The 23,194-nt window shown below is 34.4% G+C and overlaps 2 protein-coding genes and 1 long non-coding RNA gene across 10 annotated transcripts in view; 1 reads left to right on the top strand and 2 right to left on the bottom strand.

Moving 5' to 3' along the window:
- Positions 1-2,552: 2,552 nt before the first annotated feature.
- On the bottom strand, positions 2,553-6,050 carry LOC141375051 (E3 ubiquitin-protein ligase RBBP6-like). 3 transcript variants are annotated; one of them, XM_073910536.1, is made up of 7 exons: positions 3,991-5,915; positions 3,701-3,797; positions 3,522-3,597; positions 3,287-3,375; positions 3,150-3,210; positions 2,908-3,047; positions 2,553-2,812 (listed from the first exon to the last, which is right to left on the bottom strand). In XM_073910536.1, the coding sequence occupies exons 1-7, from the start codon at positions 4,148-4,150 to the stop codon at positions 2,638-2,640; spliced, it is 798 nt and encodes a 265-aa protein (XP_073766637.1). In that variant the 5' UTR covers positions 4,151-5,915; the 3' UTR covers positions 2,553-2,637. The 3 variants fall into 3 exon arrangements, with proteins under 3 accessions (XP_073766637.1, XP_073766639.1, XP_073766638.1); XM_073910538.1 differs by having other exon boundaries at positions 3,893-4,384; XM_073910537.1 differs by lacking the exon at positions 3,150-3,210 and having other exon boundaries at positions 3,991-6,050.
- Positions 6,051-18,403: 12,353 nt separating this feature from the next.
- Positions 18,404-21,505, bottom strand: LOC141375671 (E3 ubiquitin-protein ligase RBBP6-like). 2 transcript variants are annotated; one of them, XM_073910500.1, is made up of 7 exons: positions 19,842-21,505; positions 19,552-19,648; positions 19,373-19,448; positions 19,138-19,226; positions 19,001-19,061; positions 18,759-18,898; positions 18,404-18,663 (listed from the first exon to the last, which is right to left on the bottom strand). In XM_073910500.1, exons 1-7 carry the CDS (start codon positions 19,999-20,001, stop codon positions 18,489-18,491), a joined length of 798 nt encoding a protein of 265 aa, XP_073766601.1. In that variant the 5' UTR covers positions 20,002-21,505; the 3' UTR covers positions 18,404-18,488. The 2 variants fall into 2 exon arrangements, with proteins under 2 accessions (XP_073766601.1, XP_073766602.1); XM_073910501.1 differs by lacking the exon at positions 19,001-19,061.
- Positions 21,121-23,194, top strand: part of LOC101886085 (uncharacterized) — a 51,590-nt gene continuing 49,516 nt past the window's right edge. For 3 of the 5 annotated variants that reach the window (XR_012384504.1, XR_012384502.1, XR_012384503.1), the window contains exons 1-2: positions 21,121-21,233; positions 21,504-21,671. This is a non-coding gene — a long non-coding RNA (uncharacterized lncRNA). The remainder of the gene's footprint in view (positions 21,234-21,503; positions 21,672-23,194) is intronic. The other 2 variants (XR_012384501.1, XR_012384500.1) reach the window with 1 other exon arrangement.

Here is a 23,194-nt window from a genome sequence, read left to right as displayed (position 1 = left end):
CTTTGTCTCAAAACCAGTAAAGTGTGTGTAGAATTGGTCCCCACTTTGTCTAAAAATCGGTTGTGTATGTGGCGGACCCCACTTCTACACAAAACCTGAAATGTCCCCACAAGTGACCACTGTGTCAGGTCTAAAAATAAAATTGCAGAATATCCAAAATCTGAAGTGATTTTATGAAATAGTTTGTGTTTTTGTGTGGCAAACTATTTTTTTTATGTCTCTAACATCATCAGAAAGGTTCAGAAATGAACTAATGACTTTACTGGAGAAATTTGGTTCCTATGCAGGTTATAAATTAAATATACAAAAAACACAGACCCTATCTTTTAAATATACACCCCCAGTAACTATAAAAGACAAATTGAATATGAAATGGGATCAGAAATCACTAAAATACTTAGGAATTCATTTAACAAAAGAGATTTCAACATTGGCAAAAGTAAATTATGATCCTCTACTAATAAATATTAAAAATGATATACACAGATGGAATGCCGTTTCTTTCTTGAGCTTTAGCCAGAGAATTGACGCAATAAGAGTGAATGTCCTTCCTCGATACCTCTATTTTTTCCAAGCTCTCCCAACAGAAATACCCCAAACACATTGGTCAGAATTGAACAAGACCATTTCTAGATTCATTTGGCAGGGGAAAAAACCAAGGATTAAATTAAAAACAGTAGAACTTCCAAAGGAACAAGGAGGAATGGCTTTACCCTACTTTAAGGATTACTTTTATGCAGCCCAGACTAAATATCTGGTTAACCTATGTAACCCAACATATCAAGCAAAATGGAAAGACATTGAAATTACACTAATGAATGATCCTCCATTACAAGCGATATTGGCACATAAAAACCTGGGGGGATACATAGAAAAAACGCAAAATTTATGGATTAAAGCCCAATTAAAAATTTGGAACATTATAAAAGAAGAATACAAACTGAATGATAAACTACAAATAATTCAATGGTGTGCTTATGACACTGAATTCAAACCAAATCAAATGGACTATAGATTTAAATCCTGGATTTCTAAAGGAATATTAACATTCTACTCACTCACAGAGAAAGGCCTTTTGAAAGATTTTGAAAGGCTGAAGAAAGAATATAACCTGGATAAATCTGATTTTTATAGATACCTTCAATTACGTAACCACTTTGAAAATAATATTAAAATTAAAACAGATCTGGATGACTCAATAATGAAAATTTTTATAGATGCCTACAAAGGCAGTGGGAGTAAAGGTATAATTTCAAAACTTTATAAAGGATTTAGATCGATTAAACCCCATTCAACAGAATATGTTAAAGAAAAATGGGAAAAGGAAAGTAATGCCATTATTACGGTGGAAGAATGGTTAGACATATGTAGATTTACATCAAAATGTACTAATTCACATATGTGGAGAGAATTTGGATGGAAATGTCTAATGAGATTTTTCATCACGCCAAAACAAAGAGCATACACCACAGGAAAGAACACTAAGTGCTGGAGACTATGCGGGTCTCAGGAACCTAATCACTGGCACATTTTTTGGGAATGTCCAGTAATAAAACAATTTTGGGTAGAAGTACATGGAGTAATAGAAAACATACTTAATATTACACTACCCTTTCAATTTATAGTTATTTATTTTGGAAGCTCTGATATCCAAATATGTAAATCTGATAAATACTTACTTGATATTTTAATACTCGCAGCCAAAAAAGCAATTACAAGACACTGGTTACTTCCTGAATCCCCAACAACCCAAGAATGGCTAGAGATAGTATATAATATCTATGTGATGGAAAAAATTACATTCTCCCTTCGACTCCAAATTAATACATTTAGAAACATCTGGTCCAAGTGGACTGATTACGTTAGATTGCTCCATCCAATCTTCATAGAAATATAAAACTATTACTATCTAATTCCCATCCACATAACAAACATTTTTTCAATTTACGACCCATTGCACTCCCCCTCTTAATCATCTTTTTAAATTAGTAATTCACAGTTGATAATAACCTAAAGTTGAATGAATAAATAAAGATTTGACCCTCTCTGACCTATGGAAATTTAGTATTGATATTATTTATGTTACCATTTTACTGTTATTTTCATATATTGTATTTGATGAAACCTTTATTTATTTTTATATTTTTTTTTATTTTTTTGTGTTCTGTTACTTTAGAGTTTGTGAAAAAGAAAAATGTTAAGCAGTGGGAAATGTTTTCTCTTAAGTGGTATCATTGTACTGTGTTTATTGCTACTACAAATAAAAAGTTATAAAAAAAAAAAAAAAAAGAAAAACACGACTGAGCACTAATAGTGTACTCAACACTTTACACTGACATTTGAAGGATCACCTGACATTAAAGACTGAAGTAAGAACGCTGAAAAAAACCCATCAGATTTTAGCCCAGAAGAGTTTCTCTTTTCCTAAATTAAAGCAAAACTTCATGATATTGTGTTTATGAATTCATTCGTGTGTGTGTGTGTGTGTGTGTGTGTGTGTGTATGTGTGTGTTGCACTGCTGGAGTGAAGGTTAACCAGTCCACACAGTTCATGCGGCTATAATCTTTATTATCTTTTATTAATAAACTATGTACAATATTTACACGTCGGCTCCAGGTCTCTTGGATGAAGGTCTCTCAGCGACGTGGTCTCTTCTGGTCGCCGCGCGTCTCTGGTGAAGATGGGGAGCGGGACCGTTTCCCTCCGGCGTCCCGGACCGAAGATGCCGCACCTGCTGAGGACGAGGAGGGCAAAGGCTCGGTCTGGCAGGAGAAGGACGGCCTCTTTCTCTTCTCAGCAGCATAGGCCTCACTGAACAGATCGAGCGCAAACACACACAAGCAGACATCATGTGAGATTTGGACAAACACTAGAACATGCGGCTATGCCAAGTACAGTTTACTCACGCGTCTATGATGGGAATGACGTATCGGCCGCTGCCGTCTATCATGACTCCCTTTCGGTCTGGGTCGTCCACCTCCAACAGGAAGCTGCGGGGAATCCCTGTGCTCTTCCGGATGCGCTTGTGCGGCGCGGAGCGGCTGCCCTGTGAATTGAGGAGTGACAGTCAAACTCTGAGCAAACAATCTGACTGATGAGGACAAGAGCTCAAGTTCACAGCAACCGTGAGCTTGGAAAACCCAGTTACCACATTAGTGGGGCAGTGCCTAATGTGGTGTCCCGGGATCCCAAGCAGCCTCATGGCCTCACTAGTGAACATCAGAACCATGAGAATCAGCTCAGACATCTCTCACAAAGCAAACCTGTCAGTGTCTGAACGCTCACCTGCTGGAGTAGTAGCACAGGCTGGACTGGTACATCACCGCTTTCAGCTTGTCCTCCTCTGACGCCTTTGCCTCAGCCAGATTCTCAGTCTGTTTCACAGGCATTTGCACATTTGAATCTTTTTCACCCTCAACCCTTCAAACAATCTCAAATCTCCCTAAGAAGCTGAGTGCGTGTGCGTATATTGTGTGCTTTACATTGCGTTTTGCTATTGTGCTATTCATTTGTTCAATACCTTCAACAACTGCTCCAGTGAGAGGAGTGAAGGATCAGCTCTAGGTGAAGGTTCACGCCAGCGTCCAGCTTGATGTCTGCAAAACAAAGGAGCTTGTGTGACTAAAACACCAGGGACAGACCAGGAGTCTTCATATAACATCTAACAGAGGACGCGTGTGCTCATTTCACAGCACTTACCCAACAAATCTTCTGTTTGAGGACTTCAGTCCCGCCGCAGGGATCCGTCTGATGATGACCGACGTGTTTTTAGGGATGAGAGCATCATCTGTGTATTCTGACAGCAAAATAAAATCAGAATCAGCACATAATTATGGAGCACGGTATACTTTGAGAGCCATTAGCCTTTTAAAACAGCCAAAACATCCCTACATGTCAGCATCAGCACCACCTTACAGCTTCCAGAAGTGTCTGATGTAACGCATCTAATGTTAGCGTAGAACAGTTGAAGTGTCTTTTCCTCAACTCACCTTCATCAGTCTGGGCGTTGCTGATCTTCAGCTGGCAGAACTTCAGCCTCTTGCTCCTCATGATCTGCCGCTTCAGCTCCCCCGCGCTGATGTTGAGGCCTTCAAACTGGAGCGAGTCGTAGGTGAGTCGACTCTGGAACCTGTAGTGAACACAAGACATACTGAACACAAACACAAAGCACAGCGTAATAAAAAGGGTCAAACCTGAGTGATGGGAACAGCAGGCGATCAATCGACGTATCCAACGATCAATAATATCGATAATCTGGAAAAATTGTCACGGAGGACGCAGAGATCAGATGCCAATCGACACAGCGAGATTCAAACAACACCCACAGGACGGTTGTCATGGATGCTGATGATGAACACGTGACGCATGCGCTGTACAACTTCCGGCAATATTATCATTACTAATATTAATTTTATTGATAGTAGTAGTAAAATCATTGCGATAAGTATAATAAAATAAACAGCAGAACAGTTGGCCATCTCTGAATAATACACAGCGACGTTTCCCTGCACGAACGATTCAGGCCTTCGCCAAGAAGACTCGGGTGAGTCGATGATTCAGGGATTGATTCAACTGTCCGTTCATCCTATTGGCTTCTTTGGCTGAATGAATCGTTCAATGCTTTACTCAAATAAAGCGGCCTCTTGCTGCCACCTATTGGGGGTTTGCTTTTTTGTTTTCAAAAGTACTTTGACACTTTTTTAAAGGCACCTTTAAGTTCATTTTTGCACAAAAGCTCGTCTCTGTGCGTTCCAAATGGTTTGAAATTTCCTTAGCACATGGTTTTCTTGATGCGTGTGAAATTACTGCGGTCACGCCATCTGCGGTTCAGAAAGAGACGGTCACGCTATCTGTGCTTTAAATTGAGGTGCGCGTCTACTCGGTATTTCGCGGTAAATTAAAGACGCGTGTGTTTAATGCGCTGGAGTTTTATAATCTTGTTTCACTTTATTTCGTGTGAATGAATTCAAATGATAATCAATAATCGTCTCTTTTATTCATATTTGGGTAAATAATTATCATGACTTTGCATGTAGGCTATGCTATTATTCCTTTGTTTTGCTGTCATTGTGTTTTATTTGCGAGTTTAAAACATAATTAACAGTATTAAAATCATTACCCAGCTGTCATGAGTATTAACACTCCTTTTCATATTTACAATCTACTATTTAGGTGTTTACTGTGTAAGTATGACTGTTTTATTGGTTTATTTGTATTTTTCTGTAAATATTTTTCCCCTTTTTATGTGGAATGTTGCTAAATTAATAAAAAAAATATTATTGTACAAATGTTTATTTTCCCTACTTAAATATAAATATATAAGTAATATGAAAAGCATGTAAAATAGGAAAATTATGAAAAATACAGTGTTTTTACTGTATGGTCATATTAGAAAAATCATTAAAAAATAAAATCTGACTGTTTTCTGCCAACTCCACCAGATTATTGTTCTACGTGTCCTGATGTACCACTGTGCCCACTTTTCATAACATATTACTGTTGAATATTTTAATAATAGCGCACTAAAATCATGAAAAATACAGTGTTTTTAACTGTATGGTCATATTAGAAAAATCATAAAAAAAACAAAATCAAATTGTTTTCTGCCAACTCCACCAGATTATTGTTCTACATGTCCTGATGTACCACTGTGCCCACTTTTCATAACATATTACTGTTGAATATTTTAATAATAGCGCGCTAAAATCAAGGAAAAATACAGTGTTTTTAACTGTATGGTCATTAGAAAAATCATAAAAAAATAAAAAAAATAGTTTTCTGCCAACTCCACCAGATTATTGTTCTATGTGTCCTGATGTACCACTGTACCCACTTTTCATAACATACTACTGTTGATTATTTTAATAATAGCGCACTAAAATCATGAAAATACAGTGTTTTTAACTGTATGGTCATATTGGAAAAATCATAAAAAAAATAAAATCAAATTGTTTTCTGCCAACTCCACCAGATTATTGTTCTACATGTCCAAATGTACCTCTGTACCCACTTTTCATAACATACTACTGTTGAATATTTTAATAATAGCGCGCAAGTCATAAAAAAATAGTGTTTTTAACTGTATGTTCATATTAAAAAAATCATAATAACATAAAATCAAATTGTTTTCTGCCAACTCCACCAGATTATTGTTCTACATGTCCAAATGTACCACTGTGCCCACATTTAATATGATATTACTGTTGAATATTTTAATAATAGTGAGCTAAAATCAAGGAAAATGCAGTATTTTTTAACTGTATGGTTATATTAGAAAAATCATTAAAAAACAAAATCAAATTGTTTTCTGCCAACTCCACCAGATTATTGTTTTATGTGTCCTAATGTACCACTTTGCCCACTTTTCATATCACATTACTGTTGAATATTTTAATAATAGTGCGCTAAAATCATGAAAAATAGTGTTTTTAACTGTATGGTCATATTAGAAAAATCATAAAAAAATTAAATCAAATTGTTTTCTGCCAACTCCACCAGATTATTGTTCTATGTGTCCTGATGTACCACTGTACCCACTTTTCATAACATATTACTGTTGATTATTTTAATAATAGCGCGCTACAATCATGAAAATACAGTGTTTTTAGCTGTATGGTCATATTAAAAAAATCATAAAAAAAGAAAATCAAATTGTTTTCTGCCAACTCCACCAGATTATTGTTCTACATGTCCAAATGTACTACTGTAACCACTTTTCATAACATATTACTGTTGAATATTTTAATAATAGCGCACTAAAATCATGAACAATAGTGTTTTTACTGAAGAGTCATATTAGAAAAATCATTAAAAAATAAAATCAAATTGTTTTCTGCCAACTCTACCAGATTATTGTTCTACATGTCCTGATGTACCACTGTACCCACTTTTCATATCATATTACTGTTGAATATTTTAATAATAGCGCGCTAAAATCATAAACAATACAGTGTTTTTAGATGTATGGTCATATTAGAAAAATCATAAAAAAACAAAATCAAATTGTTTTCTGCCAACTCCACCAGATTATTGTTCTACATGTCCAAATGTACCACTGTGCCCACTTTTCATATCATATTACTGTTAAATATTTTAATAATAGCGCACTAAAATCATGAACAATAGTGTTTTTACTGAAGAGTCATATTAGAAAAATCATTAAAAAATAAAATCAAATTGTTTTCTGCCAACTCTACCAGATTATTGTTCTACATGTCCTGATGTACCACTGTGCCCACTTTTCATATCATATTACTGTTGAATATTTTAATAATAGCGCGCTAAAATCATGGAAAATAGTGTTTTTAACTGTATGGTCATTAGAAAAATCATAAAAAAACTAAATCAAACTGTTTTCTGCCAACTCTACCAGATTATTGTTCTACATGTCCAAATGTACCACTGTACCCACTTTTCATATCACATTACTGTTGAATATTTTAATAATAGTGCGCTAAAATCATGAAAAATTGCGTTTTTAACTTTATGGTCATATTAGAAAAATCATAAAAAAATGACATCAAATTGTTTTCTGCCAACTCCACCAGATTATTGTTCTATGTGTCCTGATGTACCACTGTACCCACTTTTCATAACATACTACTGTTGAATTTTTTAATAATAGCGCGCTAAAATCATGAAAATACAGTGTTTTTAACTGTATGGTCATATTAGAAAAATCATAAAAAAATAAAATCAAATTGTTTTCTGCCAACTCTACCAGATTATTGTTCTACATGTCCATATGTACCACTGTGCCCACATTTCATATCATATTACTGTTGAATATTTTAATAATAGTGCGCTAAAATCAAGGAAAATGCAGTATTTTTTAGCTGTATGGTCATATTAGAAAAATCATTAAAAAACAAAATCAAATTGTTTTCTGCCAAATTCACCAGATTATTGTTCTACATAAATAATATATTGTATTTTATTGCTTAATTTGCAGTACATGAACCTCCAATAATGGATAAAAATTTGAATTTTCATATCATGTTACTGTTGAATATTTTAATAATAGTGCGCTAAAATTATGGAAAATACAGTGTTTTTTCGAATTGTTTTCTGCCAACTCCACCAGATTATTGTTCTACACTGTGCTCACTTTTCATACCATTTTTCAGTTTTGTGTAAATAAATCAAATATTAGTTCATTACATAATAGCCAAATTAGATTTTTTTAAAATAAAATGAATCCAACAAATCATTAAAAAATAGTTTAGACTGTAGAAATTTTTTTATGAGGTTTGCTTGTCAAAATTAAGTTAAATAGATGTTATGTATTTCTAAGGACATGGCCCACATATTTACAGTCTGTGTGAAAAGACTTATTGTATTCATTTAAAATACTTAAGTGTTTCAATTTTACCAAACCATTTATTTAATAAATTTAATTATTTAATTCATATAACAATGTAGAATTTTTTTTAATTAAAATTGTACAATTTACACATACACATAATTTAATGTTCACACAGTCATTAAGGGTCCTGTTTCTTTAAGAAACCCGGCTGATTGGCTTATTACCTCCCCCCTTTTTACTTCATTATTGGAGGTTCATGTACTGCAAATTAAGCAATAAAATACAATATAATATTTATGTAGAACAATAATCTGGTGGAGTTGGCAGAAAACAATTAGATTTTATTTTTTAATGATTTTTCTAATATGACCATACAGTTAAAAACACTGTATTTTCATGATTTCAGCGCGCTATTATTAAAATATTCAACAGTAATATGTTATGAAAAGTGGGCACAGTGGTACATCAGGACACATAGAACAATAATCTGGTTGAGTTGGCAGAAAACAATTTGATCTCATTTTTTTATGATTTTTCTAATATGACCATACGGTTAAACACTGTATTTTTCATGATTTTAGTGCGCTATTATTAAAATATTCAACAGTAATATGCAATGAAAAGTGGGTACAGTGGTACATCAGGACACATAGAACAATAATCTGGTGGAGTTGGCAGAAAACAATTTGATTTTATTTTTTTTATGATTTTTCTAATATGACCATACAGTTAAAAACACAATTTTTTATGATTTGCGCGCTATTATTAAAATATTCAACAGTAATATGCTATGAAAAGTGGGTACAGTGGTACATTTGGACATATAGAACAATAATCTGGTGGAGTTGGCAGAAAACAATTTGATTTTATTTTTTAATGATTTTTCTAATATGACCATACAGTTAAAAACACTGTATTTTTTAATGATTTTAGCGCGCTATTATTAAAATATTCCACAGTAATATGTTATGAAAAGTGGGCAAAGTGGTACATCAGGACATATAGAACAATAATCTGGTGGAGTTGGCAGAAAACAATTTGATGTTATTTTTTAATGATTTTTCTAATATGATTCTTCAGTAAAAACACTGTATTTTTCATGATTTAGTGCACTATTATTAAATTATTCAACAGTAATATGATATGAAAAGTGGGTACACTGGTACATCAGGGCATGTAGAACAATAACCTGGTGAAGTTGGCAGAAAACAATTTGATGTTATTTTTTAATGATTTTTCTAATATGACTACAGTAAAAAAAACACTGTATTTTTCATGATTTTAGCGCGCCATTATAAAAATATTCAACAGTAATATGATATGAAAAGTGGGCACAGTAGTACATCAGGACATGTAGAACAATAATCTGGTGAATTTGGCAGAAAACAATTTGATTTTGTTTTTTAATGATTTTTCTAATATAACCATACAGTTAAAAAATACTGCATTTTCCTTGATTTTAGCGCGCTATTATTAAAATATTCAACAGTAATATGTTATGAAAAGTGGGTACAGTGGTACATCAGGACATGTAGAACAATAATCTGGTGGAGTTGGCAGAAAACAATTTGATTTTCTTTTTTTATGATTTTTTTAATATGACCATACAGCTAAAAACACTGTATTTTCATGATTGTAGCGCGCTATTATTAAAATAATCAACAGTAATATGTTATGAAAAGTGGGTACAGTGGTACATCAGGACACATAGAACAATAATCTGGTGGAGTTGGCAGAAAACAATTAGATTTTATTTTTTAATGATTTTTCTAATATGACCATACAGTTAAAAACACTGTATTTTCATGATTTTAGCGCGCTATTATTAAAATATTCAACAGTAATATGTTATGAAAAGTGGGCACAGTGGTACATCAGGACACATAGAACAATAATCTGGTGAATTTGGCAGAAAACAATTTGATTTTGTTTTTTAATGATTTTTCTAATATAACCATACAGTTAAAAAATACTGCATTTTCCTTGATTTTAGCGCGCTATTATTAAAATATTCAACAGTAATATGTTATGAAAAGTGGGTACAGTGGTACATCAGGACATGTAGAACAATAATCTGGTGGAGTTGGCAGAAAACAATTTGATTTTCTTTTTTTATGATTTTTTTAATATGACCATACAGCTAAAAACACTGTATTTTCATGATTGTAGCGCGCTATTATTAAAATAATCAACAGTAATATGTTATGAAAAGTGGGTACAGTGGTACATCAGGACACATAGAACAATAATCTGGTGGAGTTGGCAGAAAACAATTAGATTTTATTTTTTAATGATTTTTCTAATATGACCATACAGTTAAAAACACTGTATTTTCATGATTTTAGCGCGCTATTATTAAAATATTCAACAGTAATATGTTATGAAAAGTGGGCACAGTGGTACATCAGGACACATAGAACAATAATCTGGTTGAGTTGGCAGAAAACAATTTGATCTCATTTTTTTATGATTTTTCTAATATGACCATACGGTTAAACACTGTATTTTTCATGATTTTAGTGCGCTATTATTAAAATATTCAACAGTAATATGCAATGAAAAGTGGGCACAGTGGTACATCAGGACACATAGAACAATAATCTGGTGGAGTTGGCAGAAAACAATTTGATTTTATTTTTTTTATGATTTTTCTAATATGACCATACAGTTAAAAACACAATTTTTTATGATTTGCGCGCTATTATTAAAATATTCAACAGTAATATGCTATGAAAAGTGGGTACAGTGGTACATTTGGACATATAGAACAATAATCTGGTGGAGTTGGCAGAAAACAATTTGATTTTATTTTTTAATGATTTTTCTAATATGACCATACAGTTAAAAACACTGTATTTTTTAATGATTTTAGCGCGCTATTATTAAAATATTCCACAGTAATATGTTATGAAAAGTGGGCAAAGTGGTACATCAGGACATATAGAACAATAATCTGGTGGAGTTGGCAGAAAACAATTTGATGTTATTTTTTAATGATTTTTCTAATATGACTACAGTAAAAAAAACACTGTATTTTTCATGATTTTAGCGCGCCATTATAAAAATATTCAACAGTAATATGATATGAAAAGTGGGCACAGTAGTACATCAGGACATGTAGAACAATAATCTGGTGAATTTGGCAGAAAACAATTTGATTTTGTTTTTTAATGATTTTTCTAATATAACCATACAGTTAAAAAATACTGCATTTTCCTTGATTTTAGCGCACTATTATTAAAATATTCAACAGTAATATGTTATGAAAAGTGGGCACAGTGGTACATCAGGACATGTAGAACAATAATCTGGTGGAGTTGGCAGAAAACAATTTGATTTTATTTTTTTATGATTTTTCTAATATGACTCTTCAGTAAAAACACTGTATTTTTCATGATTTTAGTGCGCTATTATTAAAATATTCAACAGTAATATGCAATGAAAAGTGGGTACAGTGGTACATCAGGACACATAAAACAATAATCTGGTGGAGTTGGCAGAAAACAATTTGATTTTATTTCTTTATGATTTTTCTAATATGACCATACAGTTAAAAACACAATTTTTATGATTTTAGTGTGCTATTATTAAAATATTCAACAGTAATGTGATATGAAAAGTGGGTACAGTGGTACATCAGGACACATAGAACAATAATCTGGTGGAGTTGGCAGAAAACAATTTGATTTTTTTTTTTTTATGATTTTTCTAATATGACCATACAGTTAAAAACACAATTTTTTATGATTTGCGCGCTATTATTAAAATATTCAACAGTAATATGCTATGAAAGTGGGTACAGTGGTACATTTGGACATATAGAACAATAATCTGGTGGAGTTGGCAGAAAACAATTTGATTTTATTTTTTAATGATTTTTCTAATATGATCATACAGTTAAAAACACTGTATTTTTTAATGATTTTAGCGCGCTATTATTAAAATATTCCACAGTAATATGTTATGAAAAGTTGGCAAAGTGGTACATCAGGACATATAGAACAATAATCTGGTGTAGTTGGCAGAAAACAATTTGATTTTATTTCTTTATGATTTTTCTAATATGACCATACAGTTAAAAACACAATTTTTATGATTTTAGTGTGCTATTATTAAAATATTCAACAGTAATGTGATATGAAAAGTGGGTACAGTGGTACATCAGGACACATAGAACAATAATCTGGTGGAGTTGGCAGAAAACAATTTGATTTTTTTTTAAAATGATTTTTCTAATATGACCATACAGTTAAAAACACCATTTTTTATGATTTGCGCGCTATTATTAAAATATTCAACAGTAATATGCTATGAAAGTGGGTACAGTGGTACATTTGGACATATAGAACAATAATCTGGTGGAGTTGGCAGAAAACAATTTGATTTTATTTTTTAATGATTTTTCTAATATGACCATACAGTTAAAAACACTGTATTTTTTAATGATTTTAGCGCGCTATTATTAAAATATTCCACAGTAATATGTTATGAAAAGTTGGCAAAGTGGTACATCAGGACATATAGAACAATAATCTGGTGGAGTTGGCAGAAAACAATTTGATGTTATTTTTTAATGATTTTTCTAATATGATTCTTCAGTAAAAACACTGTATTTTTCATGATTTAGTGCGCTATTATTAAATTATTCAACAGTAATATGATATGAAAAGTGGGTACACTGGTACATCAGGACACATAGAACAATAACCTGGTGAAGTTGGCAGAAAACAATTTGATGTTATTTTTTAATGATTTTTCTAATATGACTACAGTAAAAAAACACTGTATTTTTCATGATTTTAGCGCGCTATTATAAAAATATTCAACAGTAATATGATATGAAAAGTGGGCACAGTGGTACATCAGGACATGTAGAACAATAATCTGGTGAATTTGGCAGAAAACAATTTAATTTTGTTTTTTAATGATTTTTCTAATATAACCATACAGTTAAAAAATACTGCATTTTCCTTGATTTTAGCGCACTATTATTAAAATATTCAACAGTAATATGTTATGAAAAGTGGGTACAGTGGTACATCAGGACACATAGAACAATAATCTGGTGGAGTTCGCAGAAAACAAATTGATTTTATTTTTTTATGATTTTTCTAATATGATTCTTCAGTAAAAAACACTGTATTTTCCATGATTTTAGCGCGCTATTATTAAAATATTCAACAGTAATATGTTATGAAAAGTGGGTACAGTGGTACATCAGGACATGTAGAACAATAATCTGGTGGAGTTGGCAGAAAACAATTTGATTTTATTTTTTTATGATTTTTCTAATATGACTCTTCAGTAAAAACACTGTATTTTTCATGATTTTAGTGCGCTATTATTAAAATATTCAACAGTAATATGCAATGAAAAGTGGGTACAGTGGTACATCAGGACACATAAAACAATAATCTGGTGGAGTTGGCAGAAAACAATTTGATTTTATTTCTTTATGATTTTTCTAATATGACCATACAGTTAAAAACACAATTTTTTATGATTTTAGTGTGCTATTATTAAAATATTCAACAGTAATATGCTATGAAAAGTGGGTACAGTGGTACATTTGGACATATAGAACAATAATCTGGTGGAGTTGGCAGAAAACAATTTGATTTTATTTTTTAATGATTTTTCTAATATGACCATACAGTTAAAAACACGGTATTTTTTTAATGATTTTAGCGCGCTATTATTAAAATATTCCACAGTAATATGTTATGAAAAGTGAGCAAAGTGGTACATCAGGACATATAGAACAATAATCTGGTGGAGTTGGCAGAAAACAATTTGATGTTATTTTTTAATGATTTTTCTAATATGATTCTTCAGTAAAAACACTGTATTTTTCATGATTTAGTGCGCTATTATTAAATTATTCAACAGTAATATGATATGAAAAGTGGGCACAGTGGTACATCAGGACACATAGAACAATAACCTGGTGAAGTTGGCAGAAAACAATTTGATGTTATTTTTTAATGATTTTTCTAATATGACTACAGTAAAAAAACACTGTATTTTTCATGATTTTAGCGCGCTATTATAAAAATATTCAACAGTAATATGATATGAAAAGTGGGCACAGTGGTACATCAGGACATGTAGAACAATAATCTGGTGAATTTGGCAGAAAATAATTTGATTTTGTTTTTTAATGATTTTTCTAATATAACCATACAGTTAAAAAATACTGCATTTTCCTTGATTTTAGCGCACTATTATTAAAATATTCAACAGTAATATGTTATGAAAAGTGGGTACAGTGGTACATCAGGACATATAGAACAATAATCTGGTGGAGTTGGCAGAAAACAAATTGATTTCATTTTTTTATGATTTTTCTAATATGATTCTTCAGTAAAAAAACACTGTATTTTCCATGATTTTAGCGCGCTATTATTAAAATATTCAACAGTAATATGTTATGAAAAGTGGGTACAGTGGTACATCAGGACATGTAGAACAATAATCTGGTGGAGTTGGCAGAAAACAATTCGATTTTATTTTTTTATGATTTTTCTAATATGACCATAAAGTTAAAAACACTGTATTTTTTATGATTTTAGTGCGCTATTATTAAAATATTCAACAGTAATATGTTATGAAAAGTGGGCACAGTGGTACATCAGGACATGTAGAACAATAATCTGGTGGAGTTGGCAGAAAACAATTTGATTTTGTTTTTTTATGATTTTTCTAATATGATTCTTCAGTAAAAACACTGTTGTTCATGATTTTAGCGCACTATTATTAAAATATTTAACAGTAATATGATATGAAAAGTGGGTACAGTGGTACATCAGGACATGTAGAACAATAATCTGGTGGAGTTGGCAGAAAACAATATGATGTTTTTTTTTAATGATTTTTCTAATATTACTCTTCAGTAAAAACACTGTATTTTTCATGATTTTAGTGTGCTATTATTAAATTATTCAACAGTAATATGATATGAAAAGTGGGCACAGTGGTACATCAGGACACGTAGAACAATAATTTGGTGGAGTTGGCAGAAAACAGTTAGATTTTATTTTTTAATGATTTTTCTAATATGACCATACAGTAAAAACACTGTATTTTTCATAATTTTTCTATTTTACATGCTTTTCATATTACTTATATATTTATATTTAAGTAGGGAAAATAAACATTTGTACAATAATATTTTTTTATTAATTTAGCAACATTCCACATAAAAAGGGGGAAAATATTTACAGAAAAATACAAATAAACCAATAAAACAGTCATACTTACACAGTAAACACCTAAATAGTAGATTGTAAATATGAAAAGGAGTGTTAATACTCATGACAGCTGGGTAATGATTTTAATACTGTTAATTATGTTTTAAACTCGCAAATAAAACACAATGGCAGCAAAACAAAGGAATAATAGCATAGCCTACATGCAAAGTCATGATAATTATTTACCCAAATATGAATAAAAGAGACGATTATTGATTATCATTTGAATTCATTCACACGAAATAAAGTGAAACAAGATTATAAAACTCCAGCGCATTAAACACACGCGTCTTTAATTTACCGCGAAATACCGAGTAGACGCGCACCTCAATTTAAAGCACAGATAGCGTGACCGTCTCTTTCTGAACCGCAGATGGCGTGACCGCAGTTTTGAAATTTTCAATGTAAATCCACTCGTACTTGCATTTGATCTTTATTATGCCTTAAAATCAAAACTATACTAAAGGTGTCTTATCCAAATGCAGATTTTCATTCAAAACGTTATGACAGAACCATATTACTTTACAGTGGCCCATGGATATATATATATATATATATATATATATATATATGTGTGTGTGTGTGTGTGTTGCTTGTTTCTTATTTACCCATGCAGTGACTTTTAGGCATAAATACTATGTAGGCTTGCTAAAGGGTTGCATGAGAAATGTCATCATCGTGAGAGCTTGACTTTTTTTTTGTCGCTGCCTTTAGTTGTGGTGAAATGAGATGCATCATGTCGTTTATCTGTTTGTGCAGTCTGTACCTTCATTTCTGAATCGTGTGGCATCGTACTTGAAGCCAAGTCATTTAGCCCAAGGCATAGTTGTCTTAGAATGAGTAGTTTGCTGATCAAATTCCACATTTTGATGAGGCAAAACACATCTTGGATGTTTTAATTACTATTTTAGGTGAAAAACAAAACAATGAGATTTGTGTAAAATCTAAAGTTAACCAAGTCCAGCCCGCCATCTTGTCCTGCCTCTCAGTTCTCTTAAGCCTTGGGCCGGCTCTGTGAAGTGGCCTCTTTTGGGCTCATCATTGAAGACCGGACGAGCTGCAACATTTCGTTCTGCCAGGTTCTGGGAGTAGATGAGCATGTCATCGCTCTAGACTATGGTCAACTTGTGAAGTTACTCATACACCTCCGCTCATGGCATATTACCATTAAAATGAAACTTTTCCAGCAGAATATGACGCTCTAAAAAAAAAAACTCCATCGGCACTGGTAACTATGAAAAACACGACTGAGCACTAATGGTACACTCAACAATTTACACTGACATTTGAAGGATCACCTGACATTAAAGACTGACGTAAGAACGCTGGAGGAACATCAAATTTTAACACGGAAGAGTTTTTTTTGTCTCTCTCAAATTAAAGCAATATTTTTTTAATCTTGTTGTTTTTTTTGTTTTTTTACTGTACAGTTGCCCCAGGTGTTTATCAGGTGTGATGCCTGCTCATCTGACCTTTGACCTCGGCACTCAACTGCTGCCAGTTTTCTTTCAATGCCATGAGATTTCTGAATTCTACATGCAGGAACCGATGCATTCCTTTTTTTTCCTTTTTTTTTTTTAAACAAAACAGATATGGCAGACACGGCCAAACATTGAAACTTTGGAGGGCATTGAGGGGAAAAAAAAGCACAATATCATCAAGGGGAATAAAAGGTTTGATCAAAGCGTGCGTTTACACACGTTCATTTAAATATGGACAAAACCAACATTGGGTTATTTTTGTTATTAGATTTAAAATGCACGGACCCTATTTGACCCAGTGTTCATATATACATATGTTTTTATGAATGAATATTTTTGCATATAAAAGATAATAAAAGACTGACTAGACAGATTAGATAGTTTAATAGACAGATTGACACGTGTAGTCATTCGTTCCTGTGTATTTGATGACTAGCTTCCAGCAGTATCTGGCTGCAGACTTGCATGCAATCTGAGACACAAAGCACTCAGCGGAGCTAGTGAGGTCACTGTGAGAGGCGGGGTTAGGGGTGCACACTCACTGACAGCCTAGATTTAGCCTGGTTTTAACCAAGCCGTCTATTAGACTTTTAACCCTTATGTATTGTTCATATTGTTCAAGTGGCTGTTTTTGCCCCCAATGACCTCCATTATAACTAAACTTGTTTTAATTGCAAAGCCATGACACCAGATAGTAACTCATTCTTTATTGTTGGTGGTTTCCCTGTTGAGATGAGATAAAATGAGTCATTTTTACTTTTGATGGTCAGTTGGCACCTTTAAACACCCCAAAAAAATGCTTGCTGGGATGGTACCAAGAGGCTGTGCTCACTTCTGGACAGAGGGGGTGTAGACTTGCAGCTAGTGCCGATAAGTGGTGCAGACGCTGAGGCTGTTCTGTATGCGAGTGTTGAGGTTTTGAAACATCAGCTGACAGCGTGTAGGTAGAGAGTAGCAGGTTCTGGGAGTAGATGAGCTTGTCACCGGTGTAGACTTTGACCGACTTGTGAAGTTAGGGGACATTACCATTCAAATGAAACTTTTCCAGCAGAATATGACGCTCTAAAAAAAAAAACTCCATCGGCACTGGTAACTATGAAAAACACGACTGAGCACTAATAGTGTACTCAACACTTTACACTGACATTTGAAGGATCACCTGACATTAAAGACTGAAGTAAGAACGCTGAAAAAAACCCATCAGATTTTAGCCCAGAAGAGTTTCTCTTTTCCTAAATTAAAGCAAAACTTCATGATATTGTGTTTATGAATTCATTCGTGTGTGTGTGTGTGTGTGTGTGTGTGTGTGTGTGTATGTGTGTTTGTTGCACTGCTGGAGTGAAGGTTAACCAGTCCACACAGTTCATGCGGCTATAATCTTTATTATCTTTTATTAATAAACTATGTACAATATTTACACGTCGGCTCCAGGTCTCTTGGATGAAGGTCTCTCAGCGACGTGGTCTCTTCTGGTCGCCGCGCGTCTCTGGTGAAGATGGGGAGCGGGACCGTTTCCCTCCGGCGTCCCGGACCGAAGATGCCGCACCTGCTGAGGACGAGGAGGGCAAAGGCTCGGTCTGGCAGGAGAAGGACGGCCTCTTTCTCTTCTCAGCAGCATAGGCCTCACTGAACAGATCGAGCGCAAACACACACAAGCAGACATCATGTGAGATTTGGACAAACACTAGAACATGCGGCTATGCCAAGTACAGTTTACTCACGCGTCTATGATGGGAATGACGTATCGGCCGCTGCCGTCTATCATGACTCCCTTTCGGTCTGGGTCGTCCACCTCCAACAGGAAGCTGCGGGGAATCCCTGTGCTCTTCCGGATGCGCTTGTGCGGCGCGGAGCGGCTGCCCTGTGAATTGAGGAGTGACAGTCAAACTCTGAGCAAACAATCTGACTGATGAGGACAAGAGCTCAAGTTCACAGCAACCGTGAGCTTGGAAAACCCAGTTACCACATTAGTGGGGCAGTGCCTAATGTGGTGTCCCGGGATCCCAAGCAGCCTCATGGCCTCACTAGTGAACATCAGAACCATGAGAATCAGCTCAGACATCTCTCACAAAGCAAACCTGTCAGTGTCTGAACGCTCACCTGCTGGAGTAGTAGCACAGGCTGGACTGGTACATCACCGCTTTCAGCTTGTCCTCCTCTGACGCCTTTGCCTCAGCCAGATTCTCAGTCTGTTTCACAGGCATTTGCACATTTGAATCTTTTTCACCCTCAACCCTTCAAACAATCTCAAATCTCCCTAAGAAGCTGAGTGCGTGTGCGTATATTGTGTGCTTTACATTGCGTTTTGCTATTGTGCTATTCATTTGTTCAATACCTTCAACAACTGCTCCAGTGAGAGGAGTGAAGGATCAGCTCTAGGTGAAGGTTCACGCCAGCGTCCAGCTTGATGTCTGCAAAACAAAGGAGCTTGTGTGACTAAAACACCAGGGACAGACCAGGAGTCTTCATATAACATCTAACAGAGGACGCGTGTGCTCATTTCACAGCACTTACCCAACAAATCTTCTGTTTGAGGACTTCAGTCCCGCCGCAGGGATCCGTCTGATGATGACCGACGTGTTTTTAGGGATGAGAGCATCATCTGTGTATTCTGACAGCAAAATAAAATCAGAATCAGCACATAATTATGGAGCACGGTATACTTTGAGAGCCATTAGCCTTTTAAAACAGCCAAAACATCCCTACATGTCAGCATCAGCACCACCTTACAGCTTCCAGAAGTGTCTGATGTAACGCATCTAATGTTAGCGTAGAACAGTTGAAGTGTCTTTTCCTCAACTCACCTTCATCAGTCTGGGCGTTGCTGATCTTCAGCTGGCAGAACTTCAGCCTCTTGCTCCTCATGATCTGCCGCTTCAGCTCCCCCGCGCTGATGTTGAGGCCTTCAAACTGGAGCGAGTCGTAGGTGAGTCGACTCTGGAACCTGTAGTGAACACAAGACATACTGAACACAAACACAAAGCACAGCGTAATAAAAAGGGTCAAACCTGAGTGATGGGAACAGCAGGCGATCAATCGACGTATCCAACGATCAATAATATCGATAATCTGGAAAAATTGTCACGGAGGACGCAGAGATCAGATGCCAATCGACACAGCGAGATTCAAACAACACCCACAGGACGGTTGTCATGGATGCTGATGATGAACACGTGACGCATGCGCTGTACAACTTCCGGCAATATTATCATTATTAATATTAATTTTATTGATAGTAGTAGTAAAATCATTGCGATAAGTATAATAAAATAAACAGCAGAACAGTTGGCCATCTCTGAATAATACACAGCGACGTTTCCCTGCACGAACGATTCAGGCCTTCGCCAAGAAGACTCGGGTGAGTCGATGATTCAGGGATTGATTCAACTGTCCGTTCATCCTATTGGCTTCTTTGGCTGAATGAATCGTTCAATGCTTTACTCAAATAAAGCGGCCTCTTGCTGCCACCTATTGGGGGTTTGCTTTTTTGTTTTCAAAAGTACTTTGACACTTTTTTAAAGGCACCTTTAAGTTCATTTTTGCACAAAAGCTCGTCTCTGTGCGTTCCAAATGGTTTGAAATTTCCTTAGCACATGGTTTTCTTGATGCGTTTGAAATTTTCAATGTAAATCCACTCGTACTTGCATTTGATCTTTATTATGCCTTAAAATCAAAACTATACTAAAGGTGTCTTATCCAAATGCAGATTTTCATTCAAAACGTTATGACAGAACCATATTACTTTACAGTGGCCCATGGATATATATATATATATATGTGTGTGTGTGTGTGTGTGTGTGTGTGTGTGTGTGTGTGTGTGTGTGTGTTTGTTTTTATTACATGGTGGGGACCTCAGCATGATAGCACACTCACAAAGTGGGGACCAAAAACATAGTGGGGACCGATCGCCCGGTCCCCACTATGTTTTGCCTTTAAAAGACTCAGGGGGCGTTGCTGATATGCCTAGTGCAGTTTTTTCACTGATCCCCACCTTGACCATTTACCTGAATTGAGTGTGTAAGTGTGTGTCGGCGCACTGCTCTATAGCGGTCCTGTAGTCGGATGGCGGTACTGCACCCTGACACACACTTGACGCAATTCACACACTCTGTCTACTGCACATGCGCAATCTCATAAATGAATCCGACTTTAATCAACTTAATTAAGATCTATCATCAAATTATTCGAATTTTTGGGTAAGTTAGAATGTTTTTCACCATCATAATGTAATAAAATAGGTTATATGACAAATACTTATGTTGCATATTTTGACAGTTATCAGGTATAGTTAATTAAATGTTTTAACGAATTTCCTGGGTGTTTTAATCGATGTTGTTTCAAATTACGTATCAATATAACACTGATAAGACACAAACTACAGTTCGGTATGTAATTTAACTTGTTTACACGAGTAAAAGTTACTCGCGCTAATGTGCTAACGTGCTAACTGCCCGGTGCTACGTGAGTCAGAGGCCGGGGTGGAGTGCATGAGCCGCGGTCAGACAGTCACCAATCACCGGGCGGCTAAATGGATCGACGGAGGATAAAACCATTAAAAGATGCGGAGAAACACATCACCAGCTCCACTGACAAGACCCATTCACTGGAAACCGAATATATAGAAGGTTACTAAGGTATGTTTTCATAGTTATTGTATCGTACTTTTTAAATGGTTAATTGCTTTAAACATTTAACGTTAATCCTGAAATAACACTATTATATACTATTTATACGTTAATGTAGTAATATAGAGGTTATAATTAAAATGTGGGGCTATCTGGTCCTAGAAATGTACTTAATTTATTGTTCTATGACGTGTAGAAACGTTTTATTTTAGATAAATAATTATAATAAACTCCAACTTAGTGTAAAACATATATAAAAGTACATAAATGTTCACTGTGTGTGTTTTATTTATTTATTTGCTGTCAACTGGTAGCCTTTTACAATAAGGTTAAATTAGTTAATGCTGGTTAATGCATTTACTAACATGAACAATAAATAATACTTTATTACAGTATTTGTTCATGTTTGTTAACTTTAGTAAATGAAAATAAAGTTGTTCATTACTAGTTGAACACGCACAATGCATTAATTATTGCAATGCATTATTACTGGTACAAGCATGAATTTAGATTTGAATAATGCATTAGTAATTAGTAAATGTTAAACTGATTAATAAATGCTGTACATGCATTGTTCATTACTAGGTCATGTTAGTAAAGTACATTAACTAATAAAACCTGATTGTAAAGTGTGACCTGTAAACAATTAAAGTGGAAAAAAAGTTATTTAAAACTGTCCTAAGCAAGAAGAACAGGTGTTCAATAGTATTAGAACAACATTGAGGAAAGGTTCTGATCCACTTCAAAAGGTTTACTGTATTTATAATTCACACACAGAGAGGATGCTAATGTGAGGTTTTTGTACACTGTTAGACCTTACCAGGCTTTTTTACAGTAGAACACTGGCAACACTGTTGCCAGCTACTCACTGTAAAAGTTTGGTTACAGTAAGTAACTGGCAACAGTGTTGCCAGTTAATTACTGAAACTGAACCATACAGTGAGTGGCTGGCAACAGTGTTGCCAGTTGTTTACTGAAACCGAACCATTGCAGTGAGTAGCTGGCAACAGTGTTGCCAGTTAATTACTGTAATAGAGAAGCAGTGGTAACTAACTGGAAACTGTGTACAGTTAATTACTGTACTGTAGTGTTACAACTCACAGCATTATACTGCATACACAATAGTATGTCAAGGTGTTACTAAAATGAATTAGTATTCTTACCTGTTATTAATTCTTTAAATTAATTAAGTTGTAAATTCTGACAAATTTATTTTATTGTTTTGGCAGCAAACAAATATAAAACAGAAAATGTATAACAAAATTAAGAAATCAGCAGATATAAATATCATCATACATATTACTGAGAGCCACAGGTCTGCACAGCAAGGCTGAAGTCAAACTAACGTTTAAGCATGCAATATTCTGTCATATGGCTCTGCGAAAAGGAGTGGGATTAAACAAAATATTTAGAGATTGAAAAAGCAAACAACTGGTCCATAATTTCTGTTCAGACAGGTCATGGTTTGATCTTTGATTAGTCTCAAGCAATCACATGATGTGATTTCGCAGGTCAGAGATCTCCAAGCTTGA

The sequence above is a fragment of the Danio rerio genome, chromosome 8 (assembly GCF_049306965.1).
Source record: "Danio rerio strain Tuebingen ecotype United States chromosome 8, GRCz12tu, whole genome shotgun sequence".
Taxonomy (NCBI): domain Eukaryota; kingdom Metazoa; phylum Chordata; class Actinopteri; order Cypriniformes; family Danionidae; genus Danio; species Danio rerio.
Note: the sequence above shows the minus strand (reverse complement) of the source record. Positions and strands in the feature narration are given on the sequence as shown.